Source organism: Ptychodera flava (genome assembly GCF_041260155.1).
Source record: "Ptychodera flava strain L36383 chromosome 3 unlocalized genomic scaffold, AS_Pfla_20210202 Scaffold_26__1_contigs__length_13983176_pilon, whole genome shotgun sequence".
In the NCBI taxonomy this organism is placed as follows: domain Eukaryota; kingdom Metazoa; phylum Hemichordata; class Enteropneusta; family Ptychoderidae; genus Ptychodera; species Ptychodera flava.
Window position 1 is genome coordinate 10,555,695 of NW_027248280.1, and position 18,267 is coordinate 10,573,961.

General features: G+C 38.4%; 2 protein-coding genes across 3 annotated transcripts; both read left to right on the plus strand.

The window, feature by feature from the left end:
* The first annotated feature begins 9 nt into the window (after nucleotides 1-9).
* On the plus strand, nucleotides 10-6,960 carry LOC139126009 (claudin-11-like). Its single transcript, XM_070692078.1, has 4 exons — nucleotides 10-287; nucleotides 787-1,158; nucleotides 4,586-4,762; nucleotides 5,167-6,960. Exons 2-4 carry the CDS (start codon nucleotides 969-971, stop codon nucleotides 5,352-5,354), a joined length of 555 nt encoding a protein of 184 aa, XP_070548179.1. The 5' UTR covers nucleotides 10-287; nucleotides 787-968; the 3' UTR covers nucleotides 5,355-6,960.
* A 4,772-nt stretch (nucleotides 6,961-11,732) lies between these two features.
* LOC139125834 (claudin-11-like) lies at nucleotides 11,733-16,400 on the plus strand. Of its 2 annotated transcripts, none has more exons than XM_070691934.1 (4): nucleotides 11,733-11,973; nucleotides 12,257-12,473; nucleotides 13,862-14,038; nucleotides 14,598-16,400. In XM_070691934.1, the coding sequence occupies exons 2-4, from the start codon at nucleotides 12,284-12,286 to the stop codon at nucleotides 14,807-14,809; spliced, it is 579 nt and encodes a 192-aa protein (XP_070548035.1). In that variant the 5' UTR covers nucleotides 11,733-11,973; nucleotides 12,257-12,283; the 3' UTR covers nucleotides 14,810-16,400. The 2 variants fall into 2 exon arrangements, with proteins under 2 accessions (XP_070548035.1, XP_070548034.1); XM_070691933.1 differs by having other exon boundaries at nucleotides 11,733-11,930; nucleotides 12,113-12,473.
* The last annotated feature ends 1,867 nt before the right edge of the window (nucleotides 16,401-18,267 follow it).

Consider the following 18,267-nt stretch of genomic DNA (forward strand, 5'->3'; position numbering starts at 1 on the left):
GGCGATTCTCGTCGACGCCATGATTAAACAGCTAGCATTGTTTCACAGTGAGGCGTCGATAAAAGTTAATCATCAACGAAAATGTTCATTGTTTGCAGTGACTCGCCATTTTAATGAACGACGAAACGGATTTCGCGTGAAACTTTAGTCGTCGCAGCCTGACGACAGTGGATAGTAATTTACATGACTTGTAATTCTCCTCGAAACATATAATTTGCGATGATGAGTTTACACATAGCCTTATTGGCAGAGAAATTGTACAAGGAGCTAAGTTGGGTCCCGCAAAAGTAAGTCACACCTCAAGCAAATAGAAACAAACATAGCAAATCGGTAGTTATTGCATAATCTCTCTCTCTCTCTCTCTCTCTCTCTCTCTCTCTCTCTCTCTCTCTCTCTCTCTCTCTCTCATACTATATATATTTCAATATGTACCCCTCAGCCTCCCTCCCCCCAAAAAATGTTTCTGGTCAGCGAGCGCGTCACTTGAACAACAGCGCGTCACCTTTTTTTTCCTGTTTTGTGGTCGGTGGCCGCGGCAAACTACGTACTGATCATAGCCATGACGCCAAACCAAAACGGCTGAAGAGAAAGAGAAAATTCTTTGGGGCGAATGATCAATGACTGCATGAACAGTATATATGTGACTATACTGATAAAACTATTAAACTGACCCTCCTCCCACCCTTGAGGAAAAAAATTCGCGTCGCCGCACCGTTTGTTAAAGAAAGGCCTGGCCAGAAACATTTCTTTCTGTTTTTGGCCTTAGCTAAATGTTTTTTTTTTCAGTTCCAGGAAGTACATTTACTGCCGTATGGAGACTAATATGAGATGACATATGTAGCTGCCGACACATGATCTATATGTATATATATCTCCTGCGTAGCATCTGCACAAACAGAAACTGGCAGCATTTCCCGGTATTACATCGTTTCCTCTGGGTTTGTAGGACCTTACTCTAAACAATAGCCATGATTGGACTTGGTTTAAGCATTCTCTTCGCTATGGCCGTGATTGCCCTGTACATCATTGGCACCGTGACTGACTATTGGATCGTTACTGAGGTCCTGTCGGTGGAAACAAACTACGGCCTGTGGTGGACCTGCAGTGAGGCGCTGGGTGCCAGTTTCTGTAGGGAAATTGACGGCGAAGGCGTCAAAGGTAGGTAGACGTCCCGCTGCGTTCCCGACCGATAGGGTCATACATGAACAGGAAAGACTTCAGCGTGACCAAATAGCTACATTTTCAGAAATAAGGTCAAAGCCAATCGCCACTGAAACATGTTCGTGGTGAATTGAACTTGTCCTCACCAGATATTGGATTCCTGTGTCACGAATGTACTCATAATTGTTGAGTGTTTAACGAGCTGTTAAACATTACCCCAATTATATGACAACAAGTCAACAGCTCGAAAAAATGACGTTTTAAATATCTCTCGTAAATACAGTGAGGAAATGCTTGCTTACATGTGCTTTTAATAATCCAATAATGAAAATCTAGATTGTCCTTAAATCGGCCCTGGTATCAAAACAGTCACTATAGGGAAAAAGTGCGTGACCAGAGTCTTTATGATTCTCGCCAATGAACGGCGAGTCTTGATGATTCTCGCCAGTGAATTTCAATTCTCGCTGTACTTGGTGAGAATTTCCATTCTCACCGAAAGAGAATTTGTTCTCACACTTGATTCTCGCCAAGGAGTGAATTTCTCACCAATCTCCAGTGGAGACTAAAATTTTCTCACCGACAGCGGTGAGAATAATTAGAGGTTATTACCCAATATCGCCTGTTCCTGTGTCGTACCAGCATGAGTGTCATTTGTGCTGCGTCAGACACAAGACGAAGTCGAGTGTCTGACGCTGCACAAATGACACGAATGCTGATACGACACAAGGAACAGGCGATATTGGGTATTATCTTATGACTATGCCCTGTATTGTGTCTGTACTGAGTTCAGTGACATGATTTATCATGTTGATTTGCATGTCAATAAAGTGATACGCCTTGTTGATTTGCATATGAAAGGAATGATCTGCGCGTCTTTGAATATTTGCACATGAAAAAGTGATACGACCTGTTGATTTACATACCAGACTACTTACATGGTGGCGCCCTAATCAAAACAAACCATGGTGCCCGTCTATGATTTTGACTTTGACTACGATTTCATGTCCGATCTCTAAAAGTGGCAGGGTTTTGAAGCATAGGGAAATGCGGGGTAACTAAATAAAACACATGTGTCGATATCGGATTAACCTGCTAGTAGTGCTACCAATTTGAACAAATTAAAGAGCAGAGCATCAAACCGTACGGGCATTGACAGATCGATGACAGACCAGCTGTTCCGTCCGTGCGCGTGCATAAGCGCAGACGACAAGCAAAAGTGCTATCGGACATATCGGAGGACCGGCAAATTTAAAAGCACAACTTTCAAAAATATCATGTATTCATGGTAAATGCGTTCTGGAAAATAATACCAAACACAACACTTGCATGTACCTTACCGATTCGGTAGATATCCTACATGTTTGATTACAGAGTTCAAGCATTTCTCTGCTCAACCGTAAAATGATTGTCAATGAGCCAGCTGATAGATTACGTCAGACGCTAGTATATCAATCCGTCTTAGCAAGATGACACAAACAAATGTAGTCCATCAAGAAAAACCACAGTGAAACGTATCATATTTTAATATACGAGATTTATTCATTCAATAACGTGGGCATAGGTATATGATAAAGAGGTTATCCCTCGATATCACCTCTTGGTAGGGTCGTGTGATGCGGCCCACAACCGCACTCGCAGCAATACGACCCCACCAAGAGGTGATATCGAGGGATAACCTCATATTATATTATACCTTTGTCAATACCAGTGAATTTTGTGACGTCATATCCTTACATTATTACTGATAATGTATTCCATTATTCAGCATTGCAGCCCCACAGCGAGCAAGTTTTTCTTTTGAAAACGAAAAAAGGACTGCGCATTTCAAAGGAGGGAAAGTATCGGATAAACCATGTAATACACAAAACTATAAATCTTGATAATGGTGCACAATATTGATAATAATGTCTTACTGTACGATTTATCACATTTTTTGAGTCCTCACGCACGCACTTGTCGTCTGTCTGGCTGGCGCTCAGCATGTCCCCGTCCGATACGCTGGTTGTACTACTACGTTTGTTTACAACAAAAAAAAAACATGGTTCGCTTCGTTGCAGTATAGGTGAAACAGATCTCAGTACGTTTGCAAACTCCTAGACGATACTGGGTTTGACACATGGCATATTATGTATGTCAATGGCCATGTAAACTATGCAAGCGTGAAAGGCTACTCGAACCAGCCGTAAACGGGCCAACAACGGCGGCTTGCTGTCATCAACCTTGACCGGACGTGTCTACGGAAATTACTACGGAGCCATTCAAAGTTTCGGTCCAAGGTCAGCTACTACCAACAATCATGACGACCGTGGACTCTCCGTTGATCTAACATCTCGGCCACCTAATTCTGATACACTGACTGTAATCGGAGACAACTTTCATTCATCGTTTTATTTCCTTGTCTGTGGTTTTACCTTGCCTTGTTCTCGATATCGCGACTGTACGGAAACCCTCCAGTATATGTTTGTCAACTGTACCTTTCAAGCACCCGTTTACGTCAAGTTTTCTCGTTCGCCGAAATAAAATGGCTCTTCTCAAGGAGCCATCGAAAATTAAATTTATAGACACCATTATTATTGAAATATAAACATTAGAATAACAATGTTGAACTGTGTTGATATCGTTTGCAATGAATGCTGTACTACTAGCGACATAATAATGATCGTATTGATCAGCTGATACCATGCAGCTCGCTGATCATGCTGATGTCGATGCATGAACATTCCGTTTTCTTCATCTCTGGCATTTCACCGTGTCGGCTTTTTGAATGGCATGATATTTAAAGGTGATGTTTCAAGTTTGATATAGACGGTAGGGATGCAGTTCCTTTTCATTTCCTTCGAAAATACATCGTTTTTCAATTCAAAATTGAACCGTGAAAGTGTTGGTCATTTTTTGTGCTGAACGTGCGTGTTCAGTGCAGTGCAGTGTGGAGTGCATGTGATGTGTGCAGAGTCAGGACGCTCACTGGCTTCAAACTCAGTTTAAATTTCCTTTTTTATTCGTTTTCTACAACTACAAATTCACTGGCATTGCCAAAACTATAAAATAATAGCAATAATGCACACCCTCCCGGCCCATAATGGACTCAAGCAAACTTGTAGTTCGGGAAAACTCTAAAACTGATGACGTTCATCGTGCATATCTCGACGTTTACCGTGAAATATCACGGCTGATATTTTACGTTGAACGTCACTATGATGTAGCAATATGGGCATGGGTATATGATAAGAACAGATTCTCACCAATTGCGAGAAAGCGTCGGTTTCTCGCTCTTGTCATGCACTTTTTCCCCATAGTGAGTATAGTCGACATTGACTTGACTCTAAGACTCGAGACAATATTCTGCTACATATTGCAACCTTTAGACGTCAAACGACAACAAATATTTTTCGGGTATTTATCTAAACTCACTCTTCTTTTCCAGTTTACGTACACGTAGCCCGAGCGCTGATGATATCCTCTTGCATCATCGCCGGGTTAGTCTTGATATTCGTCGTGTTTACCTTCCTGCGAGAGTGCACGGAATCACGTTGTTTATCGTGCGTTGGACGAATCGGCAAAGCTACCAGAACATGCAGTGGAATTATCTTTGTCTTTTCAGGTGCGATATACCGAGCTTTTTATTTGGCATATATATATATATATATATATATATATATATATATATATATATATATATATATATATATATATTATATAATTTATTATATATATATAATATTATATATGTAAATCTGTGTTAGATCTCTATCCCTATATATCTCGATTAGTAGATAAATAAGTAGAGATAGATAGATAGAATTTAAGATAGATAGATCGATAAAAATAGAAATTAAAGAGATAAAAAGAGCTATAGATATGGAGAAACGATATAGCTTGATTTTATATGGATATCCTTTATATCAGCCTGCCGTCAAGTATGCCTTGCATACTATCTAGTTTTACGACCACTAATACACCTCGTTAAAACTTTTGACCACTAAAATGTTATGTGAACTATTTCAGGTCTGCTAGTAGCAGGTGGCACAGTCTGGTACGCGATCGAGAAGAGCAAGGAATACGATGGAATCGCTCACAAAAACTACTCCTTCGGCTACTCCCTGAAAATAGGCTGGGTTTCGGTTCCCCTGGCCTTGATCGGCGGCTGTTTGATATCTTGCTTCACGCGCAAGACTGAAACACGTGTGGTTTGAAAATCTTTCAAAATACATACTCATTTAATTTAAAGAAATCAGAGAATTGTTATCATTTTATATTGACAGGCTCTTTGCCTCGTATGTAACATACCTATTTGTTTTATATTGCTTTCTTTGTCCGATATAATTTACCCGAAAAAAGGAAAGACTATATTTATAAACAGTTGTGAAATTGCTTTAGTGTATTCACAGTATGCAACAATTTTTTTTTAAGTTTCACCTACTCGTGTGACGCATGGACTCGGGTATGAACGATTTTCAAAACCATAATTTCGAATTATTTATCAGGTATTTGTTAGGTATAAGACAAAACGTGATGCTTAGATTATCTCTGTCATGAATACATTGCCGTCATCAATAAAAATGTTTCAGTTCATTATTAAGAACTTTGGCCAGGAAAAAATACATAATGAATAGTTCAAAGTCATTTCCAGTAACGTGTATTTGAACAGCGATTTTATTTTATTTTCCCTCCGCATTGCTACCAGTTGCTAACTATAACAATACTAAGCCATACTAATATACTCTGTGTGTGGGTACACTACCACCGTCTGCTGTATTACAACAGTATCATTTGCTTTAATCATTTATGCAACAATGGAAAAAGAAGTATACGACTCAAATTGAGAGCTTGATTCTCCATGACTGCTAAACATTGATCAGTTTGAGGACTTCGCCCTAAACACAGAGATTAAGAAACCGCATGACAGGAAAAATTTCTCTGAAAAAGCGATAAGTTAACTTAAATTAATAACTACGCATTGAATCAAACAGAAACATGAACATTCGAAAAAATAAAAATATTTTTGGGAAAAAATTCCTGCCGACCTACCCAACCCTATTTTTGAAAACCATTTTATCAGAACAGCACAATTTATTTTTTGGCCTTACATGACAAACTTCTATTTAAAATTATGTGAAGACTGTATACTGTTATCGCTTTATAAGTTCACACGAAATCAATAGCTTTGGGTCTGCAAACACAGAGAGCCCTAGCCGATGCCCCATGTCATAGGTGGCGATGAGGTGTCTCGGTCGGCTGCTAACACTGCTGACGACATGCGGTACCGAACCTTTGTCCTCATGGGTAAAACTAGGCCATACAATGAATGATCGTTTAATAATATAAACTGTAACTGTGAAGTAGGTGCATGAAGGTCAAACAAGTGCTACTCTGCTTAAAATCACGTGACATTCATTACTCTGACGGAGCAGGTGCTCAAAAAAGGGTGGATCATAGTCTGGTTCGCTTCGCCATTTCTACCGCTGGCTGCGCTGTTAACGAAAATATGGTCAGGTATGGGCTATTGTAAGCATGGTTGTCATTGGTCAATAGTACGAGGGCAGTGAATGTATTGAATTTGTTTCCATCTTTGAGATACCTTTGAATGTAATTTGCCTATGAAACGATTGTACCGCCATGGTTTCCAGAACTTAACGAAAAATCACTTATAGTAGTCACTGCCGTACATGCGAAAGGAGGGATAGTCTTTCAAGTCTGAGAAAAAGCTACAGACGATAATCGTCATTTTACCACTAAGTGTTATCATATAGAAGTATTGAAAGTCAGAGACTTGAAAGTAAAGCCGTGCAAATAACTTCACCGTTCGCTGTTTTGTCGTCTAATTTCCAAGCTTGCCACAATACAGATGTGGTTATCACATGATCTTGTCAGGTGGCTGTGAAGTGAACCACCGTCAGGAGTGTGTCAAGGGACACTTTTGACTAGTCTCGCTCTACGGACCTCGACACTTCGTTGACACATTTTAATAATTATGAAGGTGAAGTGCCCCCTGGCGCTGGGTAGGGGCACATATGGCAAGAATTAAAGAGACCCATCGCTTCGCTTCCTACTGTCGTTCCTGCGCGACTCTTTGGTGAGCCTTTCACTCCCGACAACACACTGGAATTTTACCATGGTTCTCATGCATAATCGAGGTGACGTCTTGTAGGCGAGATTTACTCTTTAGGCGTGAACATTGCTGCAACGTATTCTTCAATTAAATACTCCATCATTAGGTTTGATCATTGATGGTCAAATGTGTTACATGCTATCATTTGGAAACAATGAGCGTATATGCATCACACTGAGATACAAGCACGGATAATGCCAAAACCAATATTTGATCCACAGCGAAACAAGCACAATTCTGCTTTTCAACTTTATGCAGTCACCGATTTCAGCGATACTCAGTTGGTGACATTGTCAAATACGTGTAAATCTATTACAATGTTAACCTTTGAAGGGACATTGGTTATTTCATAATAAAGTAAATACATGTAATATACCCCATTGACGTAAGTAAGACCTTTTGTTTTTACAGTGATTTTTATTATTCGAAGTCATTGTCACAACAACAACAACAACAACAACGACAACAATAAACATCCAAACATATACATGTGGACAGATAGACACTGACAGAAAGACAGAAAGACAGACAGACAGACGTTATGGATATTTTTTTTTATTTGAAATCAAATATATGGGTCAATATATATGAGACACATGTACTTGCGTAACGTCATGGAGGGCTGATCACTCGGTCTAAGACTCACCCATGCATCAATTGTTTTCAGGGGAAACACCTGTCTGTCTTCGATGTCACATTTGTTCGAAATAATGGAGGCTACATACAATGCTTATGATACGTGGGGGAGTATGAGAATAGCGCTGGTACAAGAATAAATAAAGTGTTTAATTTTCCTTCTTTTATCATTTTTCCATGTCTAGATCCAACTTAGTTAAACTGGAAGTCTACATTACTGACATGAACTACGAATCTGTCAATGAACGACCAGTGTATACGGTATGGAAATATTTCAAACGATTGTTTTTTACGATATTTTGCACGGGAAACTTTGGTACTTATGAAATATTATAACATTTCTGTTTCCTATTTTAATAATAATAAATTAAAGTCAACATGAACCTGTCAAATGAACTGGAAGATCCGTTGATCGAGGGTGCTCCCTGCACTACGTGCTTTAACAAGGTCGCAAATAAAACAAATCTACATAACTGTGTATGCATTAAAATTATAATGCAACTTGTCAGAAAAAAATAGCTGTTTAATTACAAAGATCATAATATGGATGCATTCAGGATGCATTCTTCTCCTTCAAGTCTTACAAGGCTTGAAAACTTTGCGATAAAATCCTCAACTTTGTTCATCATCTTATAAGTGAAATACAATGTATTCATCCATGAGGAGAGATAACATTTTAATTGCATGACATAGGATTGAAGGGAAACTTTAATCATACCAAGAGTAACCGAATTTGGAATGTTCCAAATTGTGTACTTTACAAAGGAAGTAATACAGTAAATAATGTCAGATGTTGCATTGTTATCATTTTCGATTCCTGCAATCGCTAATCTTTTGATTCCCTTCCGCGGGAGTAGGCGTCGGGAGCGCCCTCAAGCGACGAATCTTCAATTCCACGCGTCACGGTGCATTGCACTAAAAGTCAAACTTACGACGGTAATATCATTTAGGAGCATTAACTGAATACCGGATCTTATTAAGCGGCATGTATCATTTTCTTGTCTAATTTCCATAATTCTGTCTTGTAGTGGGAAGATTTACTGAGTGACATTGGTGGAACCCTTGGACTCTACGTTGGAATCTCCGTGATCTCAGTGTGTGAATTCATCCATTTCTGTCTAGGGCTTTGCCGATCATCGTTCGGTCAAAAGAAATCAATTGATCCGACATAGAACAAAAAATGTTGTTTTTTACAAAATTATCGGTGACAAGATTAATTTTGTCCGAATATTTAAATCGTTCGCCTTTGTAATGTAATTGTGCAAAAGTAAAGGACTGTTTGTAAAGAATGGTACAATTTTAATATTGATGACTAATGTCCAGGCCAGTTACGATTGATAGAGTAGACATTGTTACGACGTGACTATGGCGTTTTTAGATTTCTATAGACAGGTAGTAATGTGTTCACGGAGATAAGATGATATATATTTAGTGTTTTTGAGCGATCTGAAATAGCCTTTGTGAAATAATACTGAATAAAATCACAGTAGATGCAGTTTGATATTTTTCTTTGCAATTTGGCGCAAATGTTTATGAAAGCAAAACCCTACAAATTCAGGCACGATAGACGATCAGTGGAGACAAAGATTTGCATACTGTAGTGCAGGGTTTTGCCTTCGGTGCTCTATTTGAGTGGCCTTGTGATCAGCGAGTTAGACAGCCTTTGTGTAGGGGCATCATAGCACTGTTATGTTCACATTGAGATGCTGAGCGTCCGGCACGCGTCCGGATCAACCGAAGTTGTTAGGTCTTAATGTCCTTTGCGTTCCTGTAATATGTTCCGTTCCCCTGCAGCGCCCTCAGTCGGCGAGCTAACGCTGATCGGTAACACTCGTTTTTGTCGGTTCTTTGCCCTCTTTTTTACAACTTGAGTAGGGTGTGCCGGGCACAATCAGCGTCACTATTTCTGAAAACTGTAGCAGTGGATTATTTACCTAAGCCTTAGCTTATCTGAATCTTTTATGATCCCTTGTAAAGTCAATTCGCAGTTACCATGGAAATGAACACTGTCAAATGTTCAGGAAAGGCCTCTGCATAAAAAAAAAGATGCTTCATGTCTATAAGCACAGGTACTGCATAGAATACCTTGCCTGTATTTCCCAACTGCTAAGTGACACACTTACCATAATCCAAACTTGAAATTGAAAGTAAGACAATAAGATGGCCTTGCTTCATATCAATGTGACCTCTAGGAGGGCAGAACGTAACTAACTGATATGTAGTTTTAAAATTTGACACTGAAAGTTCATGTCTTATTTTCCATAGGGCAGCTGAAATAGGATTGTGACCGAAGAGAAATGTCATCTCCAAGTCTGTTTATTTGAAAATAATTCAAGGATGTATTAAAACCATTTTCTTCAAGAAAACTTAACGTAGAACGCTTTCGCTCTTGCAACGTCTTATAACAATCGGATCGTATGAACATTCTGTGTTTTCCAACGGAAACTTCGTTTTTTTATTATGGGAAATACGTATTTAAAAAATATATAATTTCAATAAAGGTCTTTGGCCATCAAAATCCCATAATTCATTGTCACTTATGTCGCTCATTGTAACTGCTTATAAAATATTCCATTCTTCATTTGCCAGTAAATTTTCTCGGATGTGTATAGTTAGTAAAGACCACATCAAAGCGGTAAATATTTATAAGATGTTTTTGTGGAATACATTATTGGCTTCTCTCGACTGTTTCAATGTGGCATTGTCTTACTTAAAAAGGACACCTAGCAAATACCATCGCCATTGCCGACTACTTTTACCGTCAATATCATTTAGAAATTCAGTGAAAAGATCTAACATTATCAAGATTGTGTATAATTAACTACAATGGCCAAAAACGTTTTTGGATTACAATAAAGGACTGAACACCTTCAGAATCGAATTAGTTGCTATTTTCTAACTACACGTTATGTAGAAAGAAGTCAGCAGACAGGAAATACTATGAAATTTACTTGATAGAAATTTTACTTTTCTTCAGATACATGAGGCAAAATACATCATCAAGTTCAATGTCATCAGCTGGTGTTGATCTGTGAGAAAATATATGATCTCCTTGAGACGTAGACATTGACATTTTCGTTTGATCTGTTCTGGTGGTGAGGTGCACATCATTATGTTTAGCCGCAAATGATTTGCAGACGTGTGAAGACACGAGTTTGTTGACCAACGAATGAACAACTTGAAGCAGAATGACATAGTTACCGAACGCACTCAACATTCAATCAGTGAACAAATATTCCAAGTTTTAATGACACATTTCCCCCAAAACGACTTCTTTCCCGAGTCTTTCATGGCAATTTGAAGAACATGACAATGTAGAGAAAAATATAAATATCTGTTCAATGAAAGGTCGGCCAAAAGGTAATTATCCAGCTTTGAAAACAAACGTTTGTTATGTAGCTCAGGATTTTATTAATATCGACAATTTATTTTTATCAAAGTAAGAGGTGTGAATGCCCTGGGTATTTATATGAAATCACCTGCGATTTCGAGAACTCAAGTTGTCTTCTAAAACGAAAATATTGCGATTTTATCACTACTTCAGTATCTGAAAACAGGTAATAGAGATTAAAATGTTTTTCGTTTCTTTGAGTTGTGTTTCCGATCCCCCGTAAACTGCTAACAGACCACACAATAAACGCATTTTGTCTCTCAGTTTGGAAAGAGTCGCCACATCTCGACAATGATGACGCGCGACAAGGTGCGTTACTTTCTTGCTGACAGAGCAATAGTCGACAATTCTCATTAACGCCATGACTGTACAGCTAGCATTGTTTGACAGTGAGGCGTCGATAAATGTTAATTATTAACGACAATGTTCATTGTCTGCGGTGAGTAGCCATTTTAATTCATGACGAAACGGATTTCGCGTAAAATTTTAGTCGTCGTAGCCTGACGACAATGAATAGCAATTTGCATGACTTGTAATTCTCCTCGAAATTTATAGTTTGCGATTTAAGTTGTCACATAACCTCATTGGCAGAGAAATCGTACAAGGAGCTAAATCGCCGCGGGTCCCGGAAAAGTAGGTCACACCACAAGCAACTAAAAACAAAGATAGCAAATCGGTAGTTATTGCGTAATTCTCTCTCTCTCTCTCTCTCTCTCTCTCTCTCTCTCTCTCTCTCTCTCTCTCTCTCTCTTACTATATATTTCAATGCGTACCCCTTAGCTAAATGTTTTTTTTTCTTTTTCTGTTCCCGGAAGTACATTTACCGCCGTAAGGAGACTGATATCAGATGACATATGTAGCTGCCGACACATGACCTATATATATCTTCAGCGTAGCATCTGCATAAATAGAAACTGACAACTTTTCCCGGTATTACATCGTTTCCTCTTGGTTTCTAGGACCTCACTCTGCGGTAAATAATAGCCATGATTGGACTGGGTTTAAGCATTCTCTTCGCTATAGCCGTGATTGCCCTGTACGTCATCTGCACCGTGACTGACTATTGGATCGTCACCGAGGTCCTGTCGGTGGAATCAAACTATGGCCTGTGGCGGACCTGCAGTGAGGCGCTGGGAGTCAGTTTTTGTAGGGAAATTGACGGCGAAGGCGTCAAAGGTAGGTGGCGACGTTCCGCTGCGTTCCCGACTGACAGGGTCATATATGAACAGGGAAGACTTCAGCGTGACCAAATAGCTACATTTTCAGAAATAAGAACAATAAGAAGGTTAAAGCCAATCGCCACTGAAGCATGCTCCTTGGTGAATTGAACTTGTCCTCACCATCTGTTGCATTCCTGTGTCACCAATGTAATGAGTGTTTAACGAGCTGTCAAACATTACCCCGAGTTTGATAGCAACCTGTGCTTCCATTATGTTATTACTCAAACGGGTCGAAGATAACGGGGTTCAATCGACCTGAAGAGGTGTTTACTTCACATTAATTTATTTATTTAGCGAAAAGGCGCGATTACTCGGAGAATAATCACGGCGATAAATCTTAATTCTGTGTAGATCTTAAAGTCGGACGTAATCATTATGGTGAACACTTCTTGTTAGCTATTCATTGGACGACACATTAACGTAGCAATGTGTTTTTGACTACGCATAATTAACTTAGATTATAATTCACTCTAATATGGTCATCTGACTGGCTGTGGCCAGGGTTTAAATTCTCAAAAAGAAGACCTTCCAACAACATTATTTTCATGTTCTTGTTTGGCGGTTTTCAATTAACGTTCTTCAAGTTCGACTGCTTCAATCGATGAGTTGCGTTACCTTATTGCATGCGAAGGCGCTACTGATATGCAGCGTGCTAGAAAGGTTATATCTGATAGGTCGATTGTTACTATTCAAAGCAACTTAGGGAATCTTTTATTATTATTCGATTATAACGGTAAGATTAAGCCAACCAATTGGATAACAGCTTCCGAGACGCTGCACGTCAGCCCAGAACCGGCATGACGATTACCATGACCGCGTATCAAATAACAACTCCGTGAAGTTGTGTCCAAATTATAAAATATCACAGTCAGGTTATAAACTGTTCGCTCGGGTATTTGGAGGGAATTATCACCCCGCCGCAGGGTGATTAGTGATCGCCAAGAATAATAATTTTCACCAAACAGGTCAAAGACTTATCTCCGCATCTAAATACTTGACCATTCAAGTGTAGCTCTCGAATTGCCAGGTTTTCAACATGCTCAATATCCCTATATCTTTCATAGAAACTTGAGTTTTTCTATGACAGCAAGTCAACAGCTCGAAAAAATGACGTTTAAAATATCTCTTGCAAATTCAGCGAGGAAGTGCTAACATGTACTTTTAATAATCCAATAATGAAAATGTGGATTTGTCCTTAAATCGGCCCTGGTATCAAAACAGTATAGTCGACAATGACTTGACTCTAAGACTCGAGAAAATATGCTGCTACGTATGCAACCTTAAGACGTCAAACGACAACAAATATTTTTCGGGTATTTACCTAAACTCTCTCTTCTTTTCCAGTTTACGTACATGTAGCCCGAGCGCTGATGATATCCTCTTCCGTCATAGCCGGGTTAGTCTTGATATTCGTGGTGTTTGCCTTCCTGCGAGAGTGCACGGGATCTCGTTGTTTATCGTGCGTTGGACGAATCGGCAAAGCCTGCAGGACATGCAGTGGAATTATCTTTGTCTTTACAGGTGAGATAAATCGATATATTTATTGGGAATATATATATATATATATATATATATATATATATATATATATATATATATATATATATATATATATATATATATATATATATATTTATATATATATATATATATTTATATATATGTATATATATAATATATATAATTTATTATACATAATATTTTATATGTACATATAAATTCATTATGTATAAAATTATAATTGTATCTCGGTGTTATATCTATATTCCTATATCTCGATTAGTAGATAAATAATGATAGATAGATAGATAGATAGATAGATAGATAGATAGATAGATAGATAGATAGATAGATAGATAGATAGATAGATAGATAGATAGATAGATAGATAGATAGAAAACTAGAAATTAAATAGTCAAACAGAGCTAGAGATATAGAAAAATGATATAACTTGATTTTTATGTGGATATCCTTCATATCGGCCAGTTGTTTAGTATGCTTTGGATAATATCATGTTTTACGACCACTAATATACTTCGTTTAAAACTTTTGATCACTTCGATGTATGAACTATTTTCAGGTTTGCTAGTAGCAGGTGGTACGATCTGGTACGCGATCGAGAAGAGCAAGGAATACGATGGAATCGTGGACAAAAACTTCTCCTTCGGCTACTCTCTGATAATAGGCTGGGTTTCGGTTCCCCTGGCCTTGATCGGCGGCTGTATGATATCTTGCTTCACTCGCAGGGCAGCGGAAGAAGATTACGTCAAGACTGAAACACGTGTGGTTTGAACATCTTTCAAAATACATACTCATTTAATCCGATGAAATCAGGGAATTGTTATAATTTTATATTTTGACAGGCTCTTCGCCTCGCATTTAACATACCTATTTGTTTTATATTGCTTTCTTTGTCCGATATAATTTACCCGAAAAAGGAAAGACTTTATTTATAAACAGTTGTGAAATTCTATTCATATTCACTGTATGCAACGAACTTTTTTTTAAGTTTCACTTACTCGTGTGACGCATGGACTCGGGTATGCTCGACTTTCAAAACCATAATTTCGAATTATTTATAAGTTATTTGTTAGGTATAGGACACAACGCGATGCTTATATTATCGTCATGAATGCATTACCGACATCAATAAAAATGTTTCAGTTCATTATTAAGAACTTTAGCCAGAGAAAAATACTTAATGAATAATTTTCAAAGTCATTTCCTGTAACGTGTATCTGTACAACGATTTGGTTTTGTTTTTTCCTCCGAATTGCCACCAGTATCTCTAGTAACTATAACGATACTAAGTCATACTACTTATATACTGTGTGTGGGTACGCTACCACCGTCTGCTTTATGCCCACAGTATCATTTGCTTTAATCATGTATGCCACAATGGAAAAAAGAAGTATACAACTCAAATTGAGAGCCTGATTCTCCATGACTGCTAAACACTCATCAGTTTGAGACTTCGCCCTTAAAACGGAGATTAAAAAAACGCATGACAGGGAAAATTTCTCTCAGAAAGCAATAAGTCAACTAAAATTAATAACTACGCATTGAATCGAACAAAAACATGAAAATTTCGCGGAAAGTGAAATGTGTCCTGTGTGTCTGGTGGAAGCGCGTAGACTGAGCCTATCATTTCCTGTACATCACTCACACAATAAACAGCGCCCTCCCGATAAAACAAAACATTTATTTCTCCTCATGCGGTGTAACGTGAGAAATAGTATTTTTTTCACGACAACCAACAATGGTACATAATTTGTGGCGAAATAAGTGAAAACTATGTTTAACTTTAGAAAGAATTATTTTGCTTGTCTCAGCCATTGATCGTTGATGCACTCAATCCTTGAGGTTGTAGAAATCCCTTTTAAGGAACAATAATGACCGAAACGAACTTTGTTTTAAAATCACCAAGATAGAAATTCGCACATTCAAAAAGTTATAAAAATTAATAATGATCGTAGAAGCTTTATGTAGTAATCACCAAGATAACTACCTTGCCATGAAAATAGAAACGACATTCTAATAAATGATTGACCGCGTTTCAACAAAGCCACTTCTTTGGACCACGTTTGTTTTTGTAAAATATTCATTGTTGCTGACAAAAATAGGCAGCCTCACATACGGTTGCTATTAGCCTGTATCAACTTCGCATCGATCCAAAATAGAGAACCAACACTCCGATCACACGTGTGCAAACAAATCATTTAAGAGTTTCAGATATTTCTAGTATCAGTACCAGCACTATGGATATACTAATTCCACGGTAACTAGGCATTAATAGATTTGTTTACAGTTTGAATAATACTTCTCTGGAACAATACGGAAGTATTTTACAGGAATAAAGAAGTCAATTGTTTGGGAACTACAAGTTTTGATCCCTATGAGAAATTCATTTAATCTAGTCTCGCAGCCGATAACTTTCGATTGCGACGATTCATCGGTGAATGGAACTTGTTCGTACTGCCGATTGCTTTCATTTTGACGACTTTCTCTGATTTTCCAGTCAAACAGAATAGCTTTATCATTAAGCCCACCAGAAAAATTGTGCTGTTCCGATAAACAAACCTACCATAATTTTACCTGCCAACCCAAAACTTTTTAAGCTATGTAAATACGGAAGTAAAAAGAAAGAAAGAAAAAAAAACCGTAAAATCACGCGTTCGTTACTTGGCATCTGATTTTGCTTGAACGAGGTTGTCTTTTATGTTTTTTTTCATTTCAGTATAATACATTTTTCTGGAAATGCTGTGGCCAATGTTTGACCGCCAAGACCCCTGAAAATGCATATTACTTAAAAATAAAAATATTCTTGAAAAAAAAATCCTGCCGACCTACGCTACCCTACTTTTGAAAACTATGTTATCAGAACAGCACAATTTATTATTTTTATTAATTTTTTTGGCCTAACATGACAAACCTTCATTTAAAATTATGTGAAGACTGTATACTGTTATCGCTTTTTATATTCATATGAACTTGAAGTTAATGGCTTTGGGTCTGCAAACACTACTAGGAGCCCTAGCCGAGGCCCCATGTCACTGGTGGTGATGAGGTGTCTTGGTCAGCTGCTTACACTGCTGACGACTTGCGGTACCCAACCCACGTCCTCATGGGTAAAAATAGGCCACCGACAGTTTAATGGTATACATTGTAACTCTGAAGTAGGCGCATGCAGTTTAAAATACAAGTGCTACTCTGCGAAAAACACGTGACATTCCTTACTACGACGGAGCAGGTGCTAAACAAGCGCGGATCATAGTCTGGTTCCCTTCCCAATTTCTACCGCTGGCTGCGCTGTTAACGAAAATATGGCTATTGTAAGCTTGGCTGTTATTGCTCTATAGTACGAGCGCAGTGATTGCATTGAATTTATTTCCACCTTTGAGTGACCTTTGAATATAATTTGCCTATGAAACAATTGTACCGCCATGGTTTCCAGAACTTAACGAAAAATCACTCATAGTAGTCACTGCCCTACATGCGAAAGGAGGGATAGTCTTTCAAGTCTGAGAAAAAGCTTTAGACGATAATCGTCATTTTACCACTAAGTGTTATCATACAGAAGTATTGAAAGTCAGAGACTTGAAAATGAAGCCGTGCAAATAACTTCGCTGTTTTGTCTTCTAATTTCAAAGCTTGCCACCATACAGATGTGCTGATCAAATGATCTTGTCAGGTGACTGTGCTCATTAATATGAAATCAAAATTCTGAATAAATATTAACCCATAAATGACCCTATTTTCGTTAGCACCGCAGCCAACGGTATAAATGAGTCAGGGAACCAGACAAGCGTGGATCAGAGCACCCTGTACGTACACGTTAACAGTACAGGCATTGTGTTAACAAATTAAAGAAAGGCCTACATCTATGCATAAAATACTGGTAGGGAAGCACACCCAAACAGAATATACTTTCAGTAGTAGATCACAAAGGCAATGCCCGTCTATAAGCATGAAAAACCCCACACCGTTCATTGAGCACATAATGCTCACCAATACATACACGAATATTCCAAACTAAGCAATGAGGCCATGACTACAATCACTGATACTCGTTTAATGGTTCATGACGGAAAGCAAGGCATATCCTCTGGTCAAAAAGGTGCATGGTAGAGGAGGTGTTCGTTCACAGACGATTATTTCGCTGAGAGTTTACTGCACGTGTATTCCCCCCAGACGATGGATAAATGAACGCCCCTATGACAGAACAAGAAAGAGAGAAACGGTGTATTTTG

Excerpts from the sequence above, each read along its gene's own strand:
- LOC139126009 (XM_070692078.1), top strand. The coding sequence starts at position 969 with ATGATTGGACTTGGTTTAAGCATTCTCTTCGCTATGGCCGTGATTGCC. Across the intron at positions 1,159-4,585 it reads TGACGGCGAAGGCGTCAAAG|TTTACGTACACGTAGCCCGA; the intron begins GTAGGTAGACGT and ends CTTCTTTTCCAG. Across the intron at positions 4,763-5,166 it reads AATTATCTTTGTCTTTTCAG|GTCTGCTAGTAGCAGGTGGC; the intron begins GTGCGATATACC and ends GAACTATTTCAG.
- LOC139125834 (XM_070691934.1), top strand. The coding sequence starts at position 12,284 with ATGATTGGACTGGGTTTAAGCATTCTCTTCGCTATAGCCGTGATTGCC. Across the intron at positions 12,474-13,861 it reads TGACGGCGAAGGCGTCAAAG|TTTACGTACATGTAGCCCGA; the intron begins GTAGGTGGCGAC and ends CTTCTTTTCCAG. Across the intron at positions 14,039-14,597 it reads AATTATCTTTGTCTTTACAG|GTTTGCTAGTAGCAGGTGGT; the intron begins GTGAGATAAATC and ends AACTATTTTCAG.